This window comes from Leptodactylus fuscus, chromosome 6 (assembly GCF_031893055.1).
Source record: "Leptodactylus fuscus isolate aLepFus1 chromosome 6, aLepFus1.hap2, whole genome shotgun sequence".
Classification (NCBI taxonomy): Eukaryota; Metazoa; Chordata; class Amphibia; order Anura; family Leptodactylidae; genus Leptodactylus; species Leptodactylus fuscus.
Window position 1 is genome coordinate 137,329,184 of NC_134270.1, and position 21,196 is coordinate 137,350,379.

Sequence of the window (21,196 nt, forward strand, 5' to 3'; positions counted from 1 at the left end):
CTCATCATGCTCTGGGGCTGCTTCATCGTGCCGATCAGTGAGGGTCCGTAGGTGAAACCGCCATTGATCTCTGACAAACCCCTTTAATCCCAGGTGTTAAACTGTTGATGCTCCAGGTTAAAAGCATGAATCCACCCACAATGAAATTCTGGAGGAGGCCGCTTTCTGTGTGATTTATTGCTCCAGAAGCTCAGTTATGTGCATATGACCTGCCTGCGTGTTACTTATTAGCTTTACTGGAGCAAAGGGGCTGTGATGTTTGACTTTTAACATGATAGCATTCCTGCATGTGACTTGCATATGATGTTTTTTGGATTCTGAGCATACTTTCTGAAGTCTTAAAAACCGGTCACAGGCCTGAAGAGAACTACCTGCCCGTCTGGTATCGGACAGCTTAATAAATCCACGAAATATTGCAGCGGGAAGACCATGTCCTCTATGATTTAATATTGCTGGATCCAGACTTGTGGTGTGGAGACTACTTTACATTTCATTAGGACATCATATGGGAGACCCTTCTGAAAAAATAGTTGTCCAAAGCGGAGATCCCTTTTATTGCTATTTTCAGATCACGTTTTTTGCATCCATTTAATGGATGCAAAAGTGAACGCAAACTGATGGTTGTCCACACTGTAAAAAAACCAAAATCTGTTCCTGCCTATTTTTTGGGACATACAGCAACGGATTTGTTTTTTTTAACCATTGATGTCTAACATAAACAAACAGCCATCTGTTTGTATCCATTTTTACGTCCGTTAAACCGGTGTAAAAAAACGTATTCCATTTGGATCACGTTTAGCAGATTTATTTGATGGATAGAAGAAAACAGATGCAAAAAAAAAAAAAAGAGGAAAGAACACCAATACAAAAGTTTGCCCATTGTTTTACTTCTGTTTCTGTCCGTTTTTTTATGGACGGACACAAAAATGTAGCATTTTTTTTTTTTTCCGTCCACAAAAATGGACAGACTCCCCAGTTTTTCTTTTTAACGTTGCGCTCTATGCAAACAGCCATTCATTTGCATCCGTTTTTTGCCTCCATTTATTCCATCCATTAAACGGATCTGCTAAATGTGGTCTGAATGAAGCCTTAGCTTGTTATATAAATAACTTTTTAGATTTCTTCCCTCCCTTCAGCGTAAAACGGAATATTTCCATACAATTATATAGTGCAAACTTAGTCAAGATAATCTGACTTGTGGCCGAAGCCAAACTAGTAAGAAAATATTTGTCTAGTTTGTCATGGTGGAAAAGCATCACTAAAAAGTGCAGAGAGATTTTCTTCAGTATTAAAATGGACGGTTTCCATTGCGGTGAGTCTGGCCAGCAAAGCATCCCGGAAGTGTCCTCCTTCTACATGTGCGGACTGATGCTCGGAATAAACACCGTCTTGTATCTGTTTTTAATCATTTCTGCATCTGTTACTATGATAACATCAAATTTTATTATCATGTGATGTGAAAGGCCACATCTCAGCCTGGGTTAAAGGGATTGTCTGCTTCGTACAACGCCTCTTTATTAGACTGGTTCCCCATAATCAGATTACAGGGGCACCACTGTGGGATCTTCAGCAATTGGGTGTGTATATGGTTCATAGCAATAACCATTCGTACACTGCATACTGCGTGGCACCAGCTAACACACTGTATTGTACAGTGTCAGTGCAGTGAATGGGATTTAGGCAGTTTCCTATAAATAGGTCTATCCACAAACTTCCTTGCTCTTTGCCCTTTCCTCCCTCCATCTGGTATATGTTCCAGATATAATATGGAAGGACGTGCACACCAAGACAAGTCTCTACAAGGTCCTTTTAATAAATAGTCAGAAATATGCTTTAAGTGTATTATCTTTTGTGGTGAGTGGAAGTAAAGATAAGTCACATGCCCTCAAGCATCAGGCAATTGCTCATTTCCTATCTAGTAAAAAAATGTATCTACGTGTCTATATCTATGGATACATGTAATGAAGATTGAGGCAGCGCTCCAGAGTAAGGCGGAAAATAAAGGACTCCGTAATACACCCATGTGTACGACCTTTCAGCCCGAATCAGTGGGGCAAAGTAACAAAAAAAGTGTTGTATAATAGTCATGTCATGAGCATAAGTTATAGACAATTGTAATGAATGTGATAACCAGGCGGATGTGAATTGTTACATTTTGTCTCAAAATCTGCTCCAAATTCCACCCTGTTCCATCTGGCTGCTGATTCAGACGCAGAACCCACTAAGCAAGACATACTGCTGATCAGTCCCATTCATCCAAGGCTAGTCAGGGAGTAAAACCGCAGCTATGCTTAGTCTTCTAGAGGGCTGGAGTCAGGTCTTTGCTGAAGGGGGATCTCTTAGAAGTAGTCACTGTTAAAAAACCAAGGAGAGAGAAGGCACCAGTGCCCATAACAATGAATGAAGAGGCAGAGAGATGGCCAATAGATGTTCAAGGTCATGGCAGGCAGAGTTTGTGCGTAACCGTTATCCAGACAGATGTCAGGGTTGGCGGCGCAGAATAGTATGGCATTTCAATCAGGGGACAAGGCACAACAAGGCCGGTTTTGGGTAACAAGGAGAGGTCAAACACAGGTAAAAAAGGACACTGGAACAAGTACATCTTCTCAGGAACTAGAAAGCTAGGAACCTATTGCACAGATGACTTCCTATGTTGGGGCTTGGCTAGGGCACTGTAGACAGGTGCACAGGCTGGATGTTTAAGAGACTGCTAGAGAGTGTGCCCATACCCTAAGGCCATGCACAGGAAGAGGAAGCAGAGATCTGGGGCAGCCAGAATGAAGAGCACAGCAAAGACTGTGAGTAACCCATCAGCTGGAAAAGTAAGATGTTGTACGTAATACAGTAGCTGGAGGTGTGGCTGGCGGGTTAAAGGTGACATCATTCAGAATGTGTGATGCAATATATATACAAATATATATACATTGCAATGGTGACAGATAAAATAGAATATGCAGATGCTAGGATCTCATTGATCTCCTCCTGTGTCTGTATTATGATGCAGATGCGGTTTTAGGAGTTTAACACTTATACAATTTATATCCATTAAGAACTGTTTTGGTCCCAGTAAGACATTGTGTACTAGACCAGCACAGTAGAAGATGTGCTATGTCTGTGAAGGACTTGTCTTATTTTACACCTACTCAACGTTCTTCCATCCTAGTGTCAGGATTAACAGGCTAGTGAAATATTTACAGAGAGAGAAGTGTGTAACATCCTCTCCAGTAACGTGTGTACGGCCAGCACATAGCACTCATTCCTGCTGTCAGTCTACAACGGAGAATATACTCCAAATAAGAACCCCGGAACGTCTTTTCTTAGAACTCTGCATTCTGACGTTCCTCTCTTATTCGTGGATGAATAAATTGATGTTTTATAATTCCAGCGAGGTTGTGTCCCTGCACAATCTCAATCTGTCCAATCAGTGGTTGACTTTCTAGGGACACACCCCTTTGTCAAGGGTAGTGGTAACACCCAGTTGTCTAATTCTAGGAATAGCCGGTGAATGGTACAACAGTGAGATACTGCGGAATAGTCATTCCATGGGAAATTATAATATTTATTGATATAGATATAGATGTGGTGACAGGTTCTCTTTAAGAATTTCTTTGAGAAATATAAGGATCACCTATTGTGAATGTGCAGGCAAATGATGTCAATCTACCTGTGTTATCTTGAAAAAGACCAGTCATGAATTGTACAAGTCCCGGCAGGTTCTGCAGGCCTGGCAGATGAGTAAGCCTGTGATATAAGTACCTTTTGTGGACTATGGAGTCATTTATTATGCAATATCCTGGTTAGAGCTTTGATTTACAGCTGAAATCTTGCAACCTGTTCTCTGTCGGGTATAGCTTATTCGGTAGCGAAGAAGGTTGTTACTGGCTGTACCTGGTGGGATATTGTATCTGTCACAATGAAGCAGTGTACGTAAAGGTTCACTAAACATTGAAAATGCACAAAAATATCCCAGCACTTCCTCTCCGTTCCTATATTGTCTCATATTACACTTAAAAAAGTAAAAAAAAAATATATATATATGTATGTGTGTGTGTATGTATATATATATATATATATATATATATATATATATATATATATATAGTTAATGACTGAGTCACTATCTTCCTAATTACATCATGGAAGACAGATTTGCATATTCTTCCCATGTTCCTTTGCACAGTGGAACGCAAAATGGCTTAATAAGACTCCACACACCTAAATGGTGGTCTCTTCCTAAGGAGTGACGATATCACCTGAAGGGTGCATTCACACTGAGTAAACGCTAGTTTATTTTGTAGAGTAAAATTACACTTGTAAATTTTGCTATCCCATTGACTTCAATGATATTTTTTTACAAGTGTAAAAATACGCCTGTAAAAAATACACCTGTAAAAAATACGCCTGTAAAAATACGCCTGTAAAATGTCATTGAAGTCAATGGGATAGCAAAATTTACAAGTGTGATTTTACTCTACAAAATAAGCTAGCGTTTACTCAGTGTGAATGCACCCTAACCCTGTCTAGAAGCCTCTCACCTCTGCTAAGTCAGTCTTCTCTGCGCCGGGCTGAAGAGATCCAATCAGATCGAAACAGCTGTCCTCGGCTGAGAGACTGTACTTGGTAAAATAACACATCATTGCAGCAAAGGCCTCTGGGAAGGTCAGGCATGATGTTAAAGGGAGCGCCCTCTATTGGGCTGCATGACTGAGGCTCTGTCTTCCTAATTCCACCATGGAAGACAGATTTGCATATCCTAAGGGAGCGCCCTCTATTGGACTGTATGACTGAGGCACTGTCTTCCTAATTACATCATGGAAGACAGATTTGCATATCCCTCCCATAATTTTTTTTTTTTTTTTTAAGAAATATTCTTTTTATGTCCCTCTCCTCTTCTTCTCGCTTTCCCATGTATGGGTGTAAGAGGACTGGCTGTAGCAGGAGCCTCCCGTGTCTACTTTAGGACGAAATAAATCACAAATCTTTGCCGCCTACTGGAACGTATCAACAGGAAGATAAATCACATTCTGTGCAGGATTTATACAAGACCGTTTATGCAGACTGCGTATCAATGGGCAACTATATCTCTTGTTTACGTTTTATCATTCTCTTCTAGGTTTAGACCCTGCACATAGATGAAGTCAGGGGTAGGGAACCTTCGGCACTCCAGCTGCTGTAAAACTACAACTCCCAGCATGCTTCATTCACTTCCATGGGAGTTCCAAGAACAGCAGAGCAAGTATGCATGCTGGGAGTTGTAGTTTTGCAACAGCTGGAGAGCCAAGGTTCCCTACCCCTGGGGTAGGGTCACCTGAATCGAATAGTGTTTTTCCCTTTGTGCCTACGTTGCCAAAATATTGCTGTTTTTGTATATTTGCAAAATCGCTCTTTGAAACAATGGCAACTCCCTCGTTCCTCCAAAGATCTTATATACCATAGTTGCCGCTACTGGTTCTCGGTCTGCAATATTATCTACATGATCCTGAACAAACGGTCTTGTATAAATTTCGCAGAATATCCAGGTTAACCCCCTGCTGAAGAGGAGGTGGGGTAGTTGGGTTAAAGATTGCACTCGTACACATACAGAAAATTGGCATATAGGTAAATTTAGTCTCCATATACTCATTGTTATTCATGTTCTCTATGTCATATAAAAATATTATAGAATTTTTTTTTTTTATTTATCGCCATCATATTCCATAGTGCTTTACAGATCTTGTCAATAATAATGGTGGTGTAGATGGATATCCAGCGCTTGCCTATGTTTCTATGTATACATATATACATCCTGTAGGATCTCCCTGTTTCTCTAATTTTCACTATAAAAATAGCTTGTAGACCTGGAACGTGTGCACGCAGCTCAAAAACATAACTTCAGTAATACTCGGAACAGAATATACCAGACTGGAATTTCCCTCTATTTATTCATGGAAATGTTGGCGGTTGAGCGTGATTCACACACAGAGCCTGTTTTATTTGTACCTGAATAACTGTTTAACGGAATAGTTGTAAGGAGGATGCTGTAAGAAGCAGTGACTCCTCGCAAACACCTCTCGGATTACTTCTGCTGCCCAAAAAGTCACTTAAAAATTTAAATTTTTAAACCAATTTTAACTGAACTCTGCATAGAAAGTTGAGCCATGATCCGATAAAAAAAAATCCAGTAAGTTCTGATATTCAGTTCTTGGCTGAGATATCTTGTACCGCTGCTGTTTATATATGATCATCCACACAGAGGGTTGTATGGACGTACCAGCCTCTGGATGTGCCTAGGGAAACAGTTACTGCAGGTTCTGTGGACATCTTGGTGAGCTCCATTGGTAAAACACCATATCATTTTGGTGGTGGTGGACACTGCCTGTATGTACATTACAGATAGCCATTCATGTACTGAGAACCAGTCACCAGGTCTGAAAAGCCCAATGACATATATCATTTGAGAAGTTTTGTATTTTGTTTATCCAAATCCGTTCAGCCATTCCAAAGATATAAGCCCTTATAGAGTTAATGCCAATTAGGATATAGAAGCCAAGTGGGCAGTAACACTGTGACTATCTGGGTTGGGGTCTCTGTGTGTTGTATGTCGTCTAGTGTTACTGCGAACATTGGTAGTATAACCTAATTTGCGTCAACACTACAAGGGCTTATATCTTTGGAATAGCTAAACGGGTTTGGATAAACAGAACATCAAAATGCTCAGAGTGATCGCACCAGATGAGATATGTCATTGGCCATTTCAGAACTGGTTACAGGCACATCTTTCCCATGATGATCTTTCCTCGCCAAGGGTCTGAACTTTGCAGACCTCCTCTTTAATGGCAAAACCAAGGTCGTATACATATGGTCTTTTACTTTGCTGGTGTGTCTTACACTAGGTTCATACCAGGTTTGGTTCTGCATGGGGACCTGAACGACTGAGAGCCAGTCCACTTAAAAAGCGTCTACCCCATCTCATAGACTATTATGAGGTCCGTCAGATTTCTGCTGGTTTTATACTGAAATTGAAGTTCTCCATGCAGGACTTTTCAATTTTAGGTGGAATCTTCGTTTGACTATCCTAGCTTCCTTTTTATGCCTGAACTAGTAAGATCTGGATGAACAAAGATTTTTGTGTTCCTCCCATATTGGAGAGTGTAGCAATCCAAGGGATCGTGGGGAGACATAGTTTAAAATCTCCTTCATCAGTAAGCAATTCTCCATCTATGTTGCAATCTGAGGCCTCCTGCTATAGCTCTGTAATGTATGATGAACAGCAGATGTCACGTGGCCTCCAGACCATATAAAGCTAGTCATACGTAGGATAAATATAGAGCAATCAATGTCTGGAAGTTATTAGTTTTCATGTGTATACTTGGCTCTAGCGGCACCGACAGACATCTTGGACTGTGAGGCTGATGCAGTAGACATTACCTTTTATTAGATTCTATCAGAATTCCTAGGATCTAGAAGTCTCTCGGGTTCTTTTTCTATTCTAAAGCCTTGTAGTCCAGAGTTCTGATCCTTCTTTTCGCACTGACCACGTAATCCTCTGAAGGTTAGAGCATGTGGTTGGTACCATCGCCGTTCCCATGGTTAGAGATCTCCAGTCTCCATCCCATCCATAAGACAAATGAGCACATTGTGAGGCTCTGACCTCTGTCTCTGCTGGGATTTATTTAGCCAGCACATGAAATTGATTTCTGGATTAAGTGCTCTTTATTTTGGATGGCTCCTCATACACTCTCATTTGGTTGTGCAATGCACCCAGGTAGATTACAATAACAGACAGAGTTTGGGCCCTCGCCCAGGCTATTTGACTATGGGCTGCCCTGCCAAGCCATTTGTTATATTGTTTGTTTGCTCATCGTGGCCTGCTTTTATTTTAGGCTATTTTACATGAAGGCTTCTAGGCACAAAACCCCATTGTGTATCTTCTCAGTGTTTTATATGTCGGACTATGGGAATGTTTGCTGGTAGATGATTGGGGTTTTAACATATAGGGTACCAGCTGAGGAGACTCTGGAAAGATTCCCATTCCTCCTTAGCTACTAAACTTGCCAATCCAGTTCATCTAGTATAAGATGGATGCTGTTATTTATCATATGATAGCTAAAGTTAAGTCATACGAGTATACAATACACTATAGGCGCAGTGTAACTTTGCATTGTCACTACTAGAAAGTCTGGTTTATCTAGAAAAGAATTCTGGGAATGATCTTTATTACATCTTCTAGATACAGAATCAGTAGTAACCCAATTTGGTACATTCGATGAGATGTAGAAATCTAATAGTTGCCCGTGGCAGGTGCTGGTGATACCACATCTGGAATACTGTGTCCAATTCTGGAGACCTCACCTACAAAGATACATAGATAAAAAAAGAAGGGGGGATGGAAGGAGGACTACAAAAATGGTGGAGGAATTGGGGAGGCTTTAAAGAAAGAAGGGAAAGGGGGGCCATGATGGAAACCATTAAAGAGTAACTAAACTTTAGGAAAACTTTCGATTTTCTGGTATCCAAACACAAGAATAAGGACCACAATCGGAAAATTATTGGGGGAAAGATCAGAAAGAGTAGCTGAGTTTGGGAACATATTTCCAGCAGATGTAGTTAGGAAATCTACAGTAAGTGGATTCTGGGGATAAACACATGCCTGTCCTAAGATAAAATAGTAATAATATAAGATTAGATGGCATGTGTGGTCTTTCTGTGGTGTCAGTCTTTGACGTTTCCATCAGGTTTTCATCTCTTTTGCTGCCATTTTAGTTGCCGTTAATCACTACTCCTCTTTGCTCCAGTTTTGTTGCATCTCCCTCCACAGCTCTCCTAAACCTTATTTGTCACCAACTTGGTGGTGGCCTCTCTGAGGATAACATGAAGTAGTGGTGGACATACCAATGTGGAAATGTGATCGAATCGGTTGCAATGTGAGAGTTGTATGTTTGGTAGTGGCTGCAGGTTGACAGTTTATTCCCCAGTACTGTGCATAGGGATAAGTCTGTCAATCAGCAGTGTGGTAACCTCTATCCATATTAAAACTTAATCTTGGTTAAGAAGCACCACCAAAGCATTCCATAATTCTTGTTGAGTACTATAGATCATACTGCCATCTCTACTGTAAAAGTGACCGTTCCATAGGGCCCTCCTTGGGAAACCAAAAGCTAGAAAACAATTGGAAGGAATTATTTTTTGTAATACACAATTCTAGGTACATATACATTCAGTAAGTGTATGATAAGATTCATATATTTGCCTATCCGGTCTAGAACTTTGGAAAACTTGATTATTTTTCTTCTTTCTTCCAGGAGCTACAAAAGAAATAGGTTCTGCATTGACCAGGATGTGTATGAGACACAGGAACATTGAGTCTCGGCTGAAGCACCTAACAGTGTAAGTGCCCTATATCTACGAGATGCCAATGTACTCTTGTTTTCTACTTACTTATCTATCGTGTTACCCTGTTGTGCACACATGTGCTGGAGCGCAGGAGCCCTGCGACTGAGAGTTCATCTGCTTCTCCTGAATAGTTGTAGTCAGCTACTTGGGTGAATTTATTTATTCCTTACATATAATTTTATTGCCCACGTTGATGTTGTGTTAGCTGTTTCTTATTTTATAGGCTCTTTATTCATTTAATTAGTATGGATATAAACTTAGCAATGCAAGTGTCTATATGCTTGCCTCCATATGTCTACAGAATGCTAAGCAAGTAGCCTTTCTTGTGGATCTTGGCGTCCTCATTTCTTTACATAGCATTCACACTGAGGGTTATTCGGGAGGCCTGGATTCTCTTGCTAAACATGAGATATCCTGTGACTTAAGAACTTTAAGTTGAAGAAAGTTCAGGAAGCTGTAAGTGAACCCTGCTGTGCCATAAAGTCTGTGAAAAACTAGAATTGAAAACTTTTTGTCCTAAAATGTTTAAAAGTTTTCAGGTATCTGGACCTCACGTCTCATAAAAGCCTTCTCCTAGTTCTCTTTGTACTTTGAGTATTCTTGGCACTCTTGTTAAGGAGCAAAGAGTTGTAGATGGTTTCTAATAAGCAACCAACAGAAGTTAGAATGTAGTCCTGATTGTAAATGAAGAAGACATGAGCAGTGGGAAGGAGCTGGCCTTCAGCTTGGACTTCATAGAGTAGAAGAGGTCTGCCCATTCACCAAGAAGGGTTGAGTGTCCCAGCCAGAGACGTAACATGAAGGCTCCAATACAGACTCTTTAATGGGCCCCTTCCTTCTCTGCGGCACTTAGAATAGTGGCATATTTTATGTGGCAGAGGGACCTTTAGGAGCCCCTCAAGGTCCAAGGCCTAGTAACAACTGCTGCCACTTCACTCCCTATAGCTATGCCCTTGGTCCTAGTTTCCTGGACCCACCAATGTAATAGTGGACATCATAGAGGAGGACATCAAGTCAACATTGTATACATGGTATTACGTATTACTGCCATTCATTTCAATGAGATCTAGATACTGCAAGCCGCATTTGGAAAGGGGTTTAGTCAGGAGAGACAGTCCCTGTTCACACTTAGGTTTGTCGTTTTCATTGCTCTGCTGTCATTGTAGCAGAACCGCCAAGTGCTGTATCTATTACATGACCGATACTACAGTCTGTGTCTGTCTGACCCATTTCACGTATTACTAGGTCCATTACAATTCCGTTACTATGTCTGAGAACTAACGGGTTTCCGATGCAGATGTGATTGTGCAGGACTTTGTACTCCGATGATTTTCAGCAGACTCTACAACTGAGTGAACGTAACCTTAGTTGTATATTGAGAATATTGAACAGACATCCGTGAATACGATGAGTATTTTTAGCATAGTAAATACTTTAAGGGCGGTGACTAGTTTTCGGGCCTTGGCTGGAGATGCACTATTAGTAAGTAGGGACACTACATGCTATTATTAGATTGGTGTTTCCAGTATCAATCTCTCATGCAACATACACACCTATAGAGTTTCTGGAACCTTCCTTGTCTGGATTGTTATCTTGGATAGACTGACTTTTAGTGCGTGAGGTGAGTAAATGTTGATCATTTCTTGGGTGTGTAATCTTGATAACATGAAGACACATCACACGATGGATGATGGCTTGTGCTAACTGCAATAAAACTGTATTAAATGTTTGTACAGGGTTAGAAGAAAAGTGTTTTCTTCTAGACACCGGACCACACCTGTCCAGGAGTTGTCTAGGTTTTTCAGGACTAAAATATTAGATAGACAATCTGTATCAGGTGACAAGTGTTTGAAGAGACCACAGCATGAGGATAAGTGTTACAACCTCTTGGCCACTTACCAAGCACGGTGTCATACCAGATTGGTATTGCAGCTCCACTCCATTCACTATTTCACCGAAGGAAGTGATCACATGGCCTGGGGAATCTGTGGTGGTCCCAGGTGTCAGACCCCACCAATATGATATTGGTGTCCTATCCTAAGAGTAAGGGTATGCTCACATAGCAGAATTTGCCATGGATTTCGGGGAGGATTTCATTTGCGAATCCACTATATATACCACCATTGTTTTCAATGGAAGGAAGAGATTGCAGCAGGATGTGGGAAAATAAGTGTCCTGCTATGGCTTGAGACTCCCTGGTGATCAGACCCATCCATCTGGGCCTAAGCAACAGAGGAATGACCTGCATAAGCATCCCATCCCATACCTCTTTAGGGTAAGGTCACACACAGCAAAAACTTTTCTCAGCAGCCCACCTGCATGGCAAAAGTTGAAATCTGCAGAAATAAATGACGTTCAGCAGGTTCAAAGTGGGATTTATTCAATCCAATCCACTGTGCTACAACTGTAAATCGCCACGTTAGCTGCCAGCAAACTTGCAGTTGAAGACCAAATTCACATCTGTGCTGTGGAGACCCCGACTTGGAAACCTACATTTGTTTCCACCTCTATGTTTTGAGTTGGTGGACCCCTTTATAGTCAATGGAGTCCGCCAGTGTGCATGTGTAAACACTAAAACAGTGGTCCCACTCTTTGTTGTCCACGTCCCCTGGCAGACCCAAACGACTGAGATCTTGGCGCAGGAGTAAATCTAGCGTAATTGGTGTAGGTGCATGCATTTTTGGTTCAGCTGGGGGAAGTGAAATCTGCATATTGCAATCCACCATTTACAGCAGCCTGCATTGTGCTTTCGGAGCAGCAGAAATGACACAATAGAAAATATCCTTTGATGTGTTATAAATGGTAATTATTTGACGCCTTAAGCCTGTACATTTAGGTTTCCATGTTAATGTTGTGGTTTTCTCCACGTCTGGATGATGTCATGACATTCCAGATAAGCTCTCTTCACAAGGCAATGATGATGTGAGACTACTGTCATATGATTAGTAGGCACAGAAGATGTCAGTGTCTGCACGTCATTCAGCACCGGCAGTCCAGTCATGGCCTCAAACCACAAGAAATCTGTCTTAGAGAATAACCCTTCAGTGACTAATCTGCCTAGTGGAAATATAAGGTTTCCTGCAGTATGTTAATGCATATTTTAGTTCTATGCCATGAAGTCTCGGTCCATGTTTTGTAGTCTTAGTCTGTCACAAGTGACTACGTTATACCCAGGGTGGGATTCCACTGATAGTTTCAGGAGACCTCCGCTATGCCAATATCATTTCATTTCTTTAGATTTGCTTCTCTCTCTGTTGGTGGGTAGAAACTAGTTGCCGTACAATGCTCACAGTTAGTGCAGGAGAATCTGCTGTAAAACTCTCTTCCACACTGCCCCAGAACCATTCAAGACATGTATATCTACTGAATATAGGGTATCTGCAGTGCTCCTGTTCCGTCACGAAGGGGTTAATAGGAGCACTGCAGATCCCCTATACTCAGCCAGGCTGAATTCCAAGTGGGAAAAAACCCAGTCCTCAAGCTCAGGGAAGGGGCAGACAGACAACCAAAACACCCCCTCCCCTTCCCCAGCACCCAGCAACTACTGCACCCAAAAACTCCAACCATTTTAATTTTTGAAATTTTCTAGTAGCTGCTGCATTTCCCCCCTTGGCTTATACTCGAGTCAATAAGTTTTGCCAGTTTTTTGTGGTAAAATTAGGGGCCTCGGCTTATATTCGAGTATATACGGTAATTTATGCAAAATTTGTTGAAACTATGGGGTCTGTTAAAAAAAAAATAAAATAAAATAAACTGACCTCCCATGAATCTACAAAGCGATGGAAAGTGGCTTTATTGCTGTAGGGCAAGGGCATAGTATGCTGTGGTGGCCAACTCAATTACGGCCATGTTTCATCCCCACACAAATCTCATGGTAAAAGGGCCTATAAAGAGAATTCCAAACCCTGCAGTTTATATATAAGGTTCTTCCAGCTATTTATAGATGAGGCAGTAAAGAGCAGCGTTCTGAGCTCACAATAAATCTTTCGGTTTCTACCCACTTAAAAGACGTTCTCCTCATGTCATGTCCTCCAGTAATTGTTTGGAGTCTTCTGGCGTCGACTGACCTCGAGGAAATTGCCGCTTAAAAACGTCTTGGCTATTTACAGTATTTCTTTCTTTATACGTTGCAATGTGATGTCTTGTAGTGTCATGGTTGTATTTGTGTCTGTGCCTATTCATTCTGTGCAGCGATGAGATGGCAACTTTCAAGGGTCTGTTACAACACGTCGTCGTACAAACCAGCCGCTCTAAGCAAATATAGTAAGTGTCATCTTACTCAAGAGCCCCTGGTCAAATATAATCGCTAACAAGATTTACGTCCTGTCTGGGGAACAAGAGAGGATACAAAATATTAGATCGTGCTGAAAAATATGATTGGGGGGTGCGGCACAAAAAACTCTAGGCCTTGTTTCACACGTCACAGTTGGGGAAATTTTTTATTTTTATTTTTTGCACTAAAGCGACTCAAAGGCAGATGGCCTGCCTACAACAAGCGCTGATCGACCACAGAGGTGGGCACGCATTTTTTGGATGGACTATCAATTGAAGATTCTTGAGAGTGGGACATCTGCAGATCAGCTGTTTGAAACTGCAGCGGCGCTTAAGCTTCACTGGCCATGTGACCTCCTGTTCATTAGTCACATGGCCTAATCGCAGTGCAGTCCCATGCACAGTCCTATTTGCAGTCAGGTTTATGAGCCAAGCTGCAATACCAAGCACAGATGCAGTACAAATGTATGGCGTATTAAAGAGACTGCAGCCCTCACTGGAACACTGACGTCCGTACAGACATTAGAGGACTTGCATGTCAGGCCTTGACGATCTTTCATTGATGACCTATTGTTTGTATAGGTTATCAATTTATAAGCCTGAAAACCCCTTTAACTTGTTGGATTTTGTTGCATGCAATACTGTTCCCATGCATAGGTAAGTGTTTATTGTAAAATATAAAGCTTCACATACTGCTTACAACGTGATAGGATTATTTTAATGAATGACTTGCCCACAGACCATTGAAAGGTTCCTATGATCCCGTTGTCCAGAATGACTTCACATTTTGTCTGATTTTAGTGAACTTTTCAGCTGGTACGATTTTGGTGACTTTGGTGTCCCGGGGGTTTCCAATTGAGAATTGGATAATGGCTAGTCTGCCTCACTGCTTAGTGTTGACTCCTCTTGCTCTTTGACTTTCTTTTAATGATCTTTCTCTTCTCTGCAGAGCCCTGAGTGACAGCTTAATAAACCCCCTAGAAGGAAAAATTGAGGAGTGGAAAAAAATTGCAAGCCAACTCGACAAGGACCACGCTAAAGGTAGGAAAGCTCAATTTCACATTTCGGAAAATGTCACAATATTTGGCCCCTGTAGATATGTTGTGGGTGTGCGTGATATCCTCCTATTTGCCTATGTCACAGGTTTACTTTGAGATCATTTACTTGTATAGTTTTGTGAAGGTTTTGATTCCTTATGGTGGTATTACTAAATTATCTTCAGCCCGTCCCTTATGCATAGTTATGAATATTTAAATTCTTCTGTTCTCCATCGTTCAGGATTTAATAACCCCTGGTAGTTTTGTGTCTGTATGGGATTCCTGTTGGTTATGGCCTCCGCCACAGTCCTGCAGCGGTGGACAGATGCATTGGGTTATTGGGAGCACATACTGGTAGCTCCTCCACCCCTCTCACGCTACAGAAGTGAAGAGGATGATTCACAGGCATGGGCAGTAATCTGGGAGCCATTCTGTTCTGCTGTTTTCTGCACATCGCTGTCAGTAAGGGTGCGTTCACACGATGTAACGTGCTGCGTGATGTGGCACGTATACAGCATGTGAGAGTTTGCGCGCCGTAAACGCTCCCATTGATTTCAATGGGAGTTTGGATCGTATACACCACATTATTTTGCGGCCGCAATAATTGTAAGGCTAGACTAAAGTCATATAGCACAAAGCATAACACAGAAGTGCTGCCACCAGATGCTTCAGGTGCATGCGTTTACTGCTATTTCCTAGGACGCACATGTACTTTTTCATTAGAAGCAATGAAAGTACATGTGCAGTCCCCGATTTTTGGGGTTCGCCACTCACAAGCTGCTATTATACTCTCAGGTCTCTTCAGACCCCAGGGTATAATAAGCAGAGGCCCAGGAGAGGTGATCAAATATAAACAATGTTACTCACCTTCCCTGGACTCAGGCACAACTCCCTGATCTCTTTGGTGCTTCCGCCGGCTTCCCGCATCAGAATCAGGACCAAAATACGTCATTCCCTGCCCCGTGTGAACTAGCCCTAAGCCTTTTCATTCTCAGGTTCCCCACCAATTCACAAGTGAAGTCATATCCTACAGGGCTGTGGAGACATAAAAAGTTACCAAATCTGAAGCTGGATTCCAAATAAATCAGATTATTTTTAATTGTATTATACTGTATAGTCAATTAAATCCATCATTTTCTACTTATTTCTTTTCTTAGGATCCCATTACTAGCTTTATTGTGAATTAGAAGAGATTTACTGCTTCTGTCTGACCCTGGCTATCAGCCATTTTTGCAGGAGTTAGAGTAGATGTCGTAGTCGGGCTATGGGGAAAAAATGAGAAGTCTTTGTCAGTAGTTTAGTCTACCGACTCCACATCCCTGATATCCTAACCATATGCCTTGACTGTTGTAAAGGTATATGCTGCCGATAATCACAACAGGCGTACCAATAGCAGTACCGGTTGTTTTGCTCTGGCCAGGTCGGTGCAAACAAGTACTGATGGACCCGTTGATAGGTGCAGTTCGTTCCCCATATGTGGGGCAGTGTAATAGTACCCTTAGCTAAGAAAAGGGACATAGCAACATTTGTTTTTTGATAGATTGGCCAATAAGCAACAAAGCTTTTGTTCTAGAGGAGTCAGTAAAGTGACAGTGACCAGTTCTTGATGTCCCGTCGTTGTCGACCCTGCCGTATCTCAAATACTGGTTAATAAAATACCGCTGCATGGAAACCTGGACGTTCTGTTTGCTTGAGCTGTTCTCTAAATATTTGCTGAGTTGCAAAAGTAAAATAAAGACAGATTTGGCCCTGTGTCTAGTTATATGTCAAACCCTCCTCCAGACTCCCAGCTCAGTTGTACTAAATTCACAAAAATTCTGAGCCATGGCCCTCTAAGTTTTGTGTAGTTGTAGCCTAATACAATGCTATGCTGTATATTCTGTAGTGCTTTGTATTTCGCCCTGTATTCTATGTACATGGCTGACTTTGTACTGGGTATGGGACTGTACTTGTCTGCAAAGTAACAATGCAAAATTTGAAGGAGTTAACGCGAGAAATACCAGCTCGCTCCAGTAACTCCCATTGGTACAACACAGTTAGTTCTTACAGGCCATGAAGGATTTCCATTTTCAATATTTTTCTTATTTGTATAACACCAACAGTCAGTCGCTCTGCCATATAGGGCTCACAATCTACATTCCCTATCAGTATGTCTTTACAGTATGGGAGCTGCCTCTTATGTTATATCATTTTATTATACACTATAAATTCCCTACAGAACTTTCTGCCTGCTTCCAGTTGGCAATGGTTAGAAGATTTTAAGGAATTGCTATTTATGCACATGTGGAGTTTCAGAATGGTTCATCTGAGCTCCCTATGGGGACTTCCTATCGGTTCTGTTTCAATGACACGTATGATTATAGGGCTGGTCCGATCCTACTGCGTGTCATTGGAATGAATTGGACGCATCCATAGACGTGAATGCATCATGGAATACACTTGGTTGTCTCTCGGAGCGTCACCCGACTGCATTCTGTGGCAAACTCAGCTCCACATCGGAAACACACTGTTGTGTGCATGGGTCCTTATGAAGTCTTAAGTTTGATATTTGGAGGGTACCATAGCCATCTGTTCTCCACAGCTGATTCAGACAGTGAAACAGAAAACAGACCTTTATGGCCTCTGTGTAGTGGTTATTTCACTACAGTCGAATTGAACTGCAGTCACTCTGTTCATCCACTAGGCGGACCATTGAACGGTCTGTTTTCTGCTCCATTCTCTGTGTATCAGTTGCTGAGAACAGCTGATCGGTGGGGGTGCTTGGTGATGAACCCCCCTACCAATATGGTATTGATTACTTGTCCTAGGACAGGAAGTCAATATCATTAGCCCAGAAAACTGCTTTGAGATATTGAATGCAACGTTACGATCCATGGATGCTGTCAATGACCTTCATTGTGTGCTTGGTTAAAGACCTCATGGACTGATCAGTTGTGATCAAATACGAAAATCCAGATTACTCTTGGTAAAACTCTTCACTGTGCCATCCCCCATGTCCATAACATGACATCAGTTTGCCATCAATTCTCAATTGTGGAACACTCGCCATGACGCAGAGGGTTAATCCTACTGAATAGAAGTTCTGCAATCTGTGCTACATCGCAGGTTGTCACTTGGCTTTTATTTTGTACTTCAGAAAAATTTGACAGGTTGATTTACATTTTAGGAATGAGACAGAAAAATAGACTTCACGGTAGATAACTAAAAATGGCAGATGAGAACTTAATGCCAGAGATCAATCGGGACAAATCTGATAAGTTGCTATAGGCATCAAATGGTATTTGTTCCAGCAGTTTTTTCCTTCCTAAGGGCCTGTTCTCTACAAGACTGTCTATTCTGTCATCTTTTGACTAATTCGCCTCTGTTCTGCGTCTCTTTCAGAGTATAAGAAGGCCCGGGCCGAGATTAAGAAGAAATCCTCAGATACAATAAAGTTGCAGAAGAAAGTGAAGAAAGGTAATGTAACATTGGGTTCCACATGAGCCCATATTGGTGATATGGGGGGGGGGGGTCCTTTCTTAAATGAATTGCAATTACCAATGAAGGAAGGAAACTGCTTCTTGAGAAATGCAGAAAAAGAAGAACCAGCGTATCATCTCTATGCAGCCTGGTTTACGTTGCGCTGTCTTAGGTATTATTCAGCATTTTACCGCCTCTTGCATGGTTCCTTATAGAAGTATGTTAGAAATGCGAAGGCTTAGCACCACAGATCTCAGCTGACGATAATTCACAGGATTTATGGCTCGAAGCGAAACTTCCTGCTGTAAATACAAGCTAGATTAATGGAGTTGTTATGTGGGGAAGGAAGTCTGACAGAGGAAATAGGAAAGACAGGAAATGGTGGGCCTTTCAGAGACCTCTATGGGGAGAAAGAATAGAAGTTCTCATTCTTCTCCTTCAGTGAAATGCTGAAAGCTCCTCGTACATGTCTATGTCCACGCCTTCAGTCTGTACACAATATAATATGATATATGTACTCTGTAATATATATATATATATATATATATATATATATATATATATATATATATATATATATATATATACACATACACACACACACAACGCACGTATGTATATGTGTGTGTCTGTATACATTATTTAGCCTCATTGAATGCTTCGGCCTCCATCTTAGTGGTCTTCAGTCTGCCCACTACTCCTTGTATTTGTACGTTTCTTGGCCCAGGAGTGTGTGTGTTTCCACAGCCATCCTAAGGAATTACTTCACGACTTCTCTCCTGAAAGGGAGTTTTGTCACTATGGTGGATTATTCTTGGCACAAGTGCTGGTCAGATCAAGAACACAAAGATGTTCCTCAGTATATGTATAAGGATTGATGTGTTTCTCACTGGAAAAAAAAAATAATCCCCCCTGGTAACCACCCAGTTTGTGTCACTAAAAACCACATTGTCAACGTTGCCGCTTTTCCTATGTGCATTTCCATTTGCATGAATATACGGCCTGTTAATTCACGAGGAGTCCTACTCCGCCACAAGGCATTTTCCTACTCTGGTCTCTGCCACATACTTGAGGTGACCGAGGAGCGCTGCCATCCTGAGTGAGCTCATATGATATACACTTCCCTAACTAAGATGTAAACCTAGGATTGGGCTTCCCTGAAGAAAATGTTACTCCCATGAAAAGCAACTCTTGCTATGTAAGGAAGGAATTCAAGTGTTTTTGCTTGCATGCCCTTCTTATTGGAAGTAAGTTCGGCTATTTGTGCTGTAGGTTGTCGCCACAAATTCCCCCTTTGTGCACTGCATAGGGCGAAATCTGCAGCAATTACTTTTTGGATCTAACAGATATTGCTAGCAGAGATTTGCTAAGGACCCATGCACATGATCGAGTTTGCATCAGAGTTTGTGGCCGAGACTATCAAGGAATGCAGTCGTATGACACTCAGAGTGACATTCATGTTCATTCCTTGATGCGTTCACATCTCTGAAGCTTCTGGACCTATTCCATTCTAAAATGGAACAAAATGGATCCAGAACCCCCATACGTGTGAATGCACCACAGTATGCACTAGGGATAAAACTCGGATGTCACTCCAAGTGTTATCCGTCTGCCTTCCATGATAAACTCTGCCCAAAACTCAGATACACACTTGGTTGTGTGCATGGGCCCCAAGTGGCTGCATGTGGCTCAGTGGGCACCATGATGACATGATTCCCTCAGTGTAGAGGGAAAACTGAATTGAACAAAGTACACAGATATTCCTAAAGGAATTTTCTGAGACTTGTCAGTTTGATAGGTCATCAATTGAAGCTCCGTGTGGGTACCAAGCACAGTTCGCGCTTCATAGGCCATGTGCCGTCACTTTCTTTATAAACTGTCATTTTTATTGAAGATTTTTATAATAAAATATACAACAAAAAAAGGAGAAATTACGCCATAACGTGTGTCAATATGGCTCAACTGAGCTGAACACAGACAGGAGTGCAAGAAATAAGGGTACAACAAATGGGAAATAGGAGAGACAACAGAAAAAGAAGGGAAAAAGAGAAGGCAAGGTAGGAATCAAAGACCACATAGGACACAGTTGGTGTCCCAATGAAAGGAGATGGCCTCAAAGGCTGCCATAGTATTATTAAGAATGGCAGTCAAGACTTCCAGACTATGAACATCTTTCATTCATGCAATTTAGACCCCGTAGGGGTGAGTACCTTCTACCATTGGAAGGCACTAAGAGTTTTTGCAGCTGTGCACAAATAGAGGAACAACTTGGATGTCTTTACCCAAATGTCTAGGAGATAAGTTGAGCAGGTAGGTGAGAGTCTCCAAAGGAATACCCTGTATAAAGAGAGCATCAGTGAGGAGTTTAACTTTTGTCCAAAAATGACGGATTAGAGGACATTCCCCAAAAATAACACAGGATGGGAGGGACCATATAGCTGCCCGGGTGAGATCTGCTTATTGAAAACCTCAGCCCACTTAACCTTATATTTATGAGTCTAAAGGGGTTGTCCCTCTGGAGATGATAGGAGCCTGTAGATGTCAGAGATGAGACCACTGGTAGAGGGATCGAGAGCCCCAAATTGAGTGAAGACAAAGTGGAATATTTGTTGATAATGCAATCATTCCGGGGCAGGTAAGCGGAACAGAGATGTAAAATAGTCAAATGGGCTGAGCTTCAGAGCAGATGAATCAACTAAATATGCAATATGGAAAGACCCAGCATGCTCCTGTGCCATCACTGTCATCAGTTACATGGCCTGACTGCAAATCAGTCCCATTCAAGTGAATGGGCTAAGCTGCGATACCAGTGACAGCGTGCAGCCTCTTCAAACTAGCTAATGGGCCGGAGGCCTGGATGCTGGATCCCTACCGATCTTTAACTGATGACCTATCCTGTGTGCTCTGGACCCCATAGTGGGCAAAAGATCCTTCAAACAACGCAATGACCCTAAGTACATAGCCAAGACAACACAGGCTTAGGGACAACTCTGAGAATGTTCTTGAGTGCCCAGCTGAGGAGAGACCTGAAAATGGCTAGGGGTTTGTTTTTTTGT

At 41.8% G+C, this 21,196-nt stretch overlaps 1 protein-coding gene across 1 annotated transcript in view; it reads left to right on the forward strand.

Moving 5' to 3' along the window:
- LOC142208686 (protein MTSS 1-like) overlaps positions 1–21,196 on the forward strand; it is a 103,340-nt gene that overhangs the window by 54,370 nt on the left and 27,774 nt on the right. Inside the window, exons 4-6 of the mRNA XM_075277334.1 lie at positions 9,282–9,366; positions 14,594–14,685; positions 18,063–18,137. Coding sequence (XP_075133435.1) covers positions 9,282–9,366; positions 14,594–14,685; positions 18,063–18,137 — 252 coding nt within the window. The remainder of the gene's footprint in view (positions 1–9,281; positions 9,367–14,593; positions 14,686–18,062; positions 18,138–21,196) is intronic.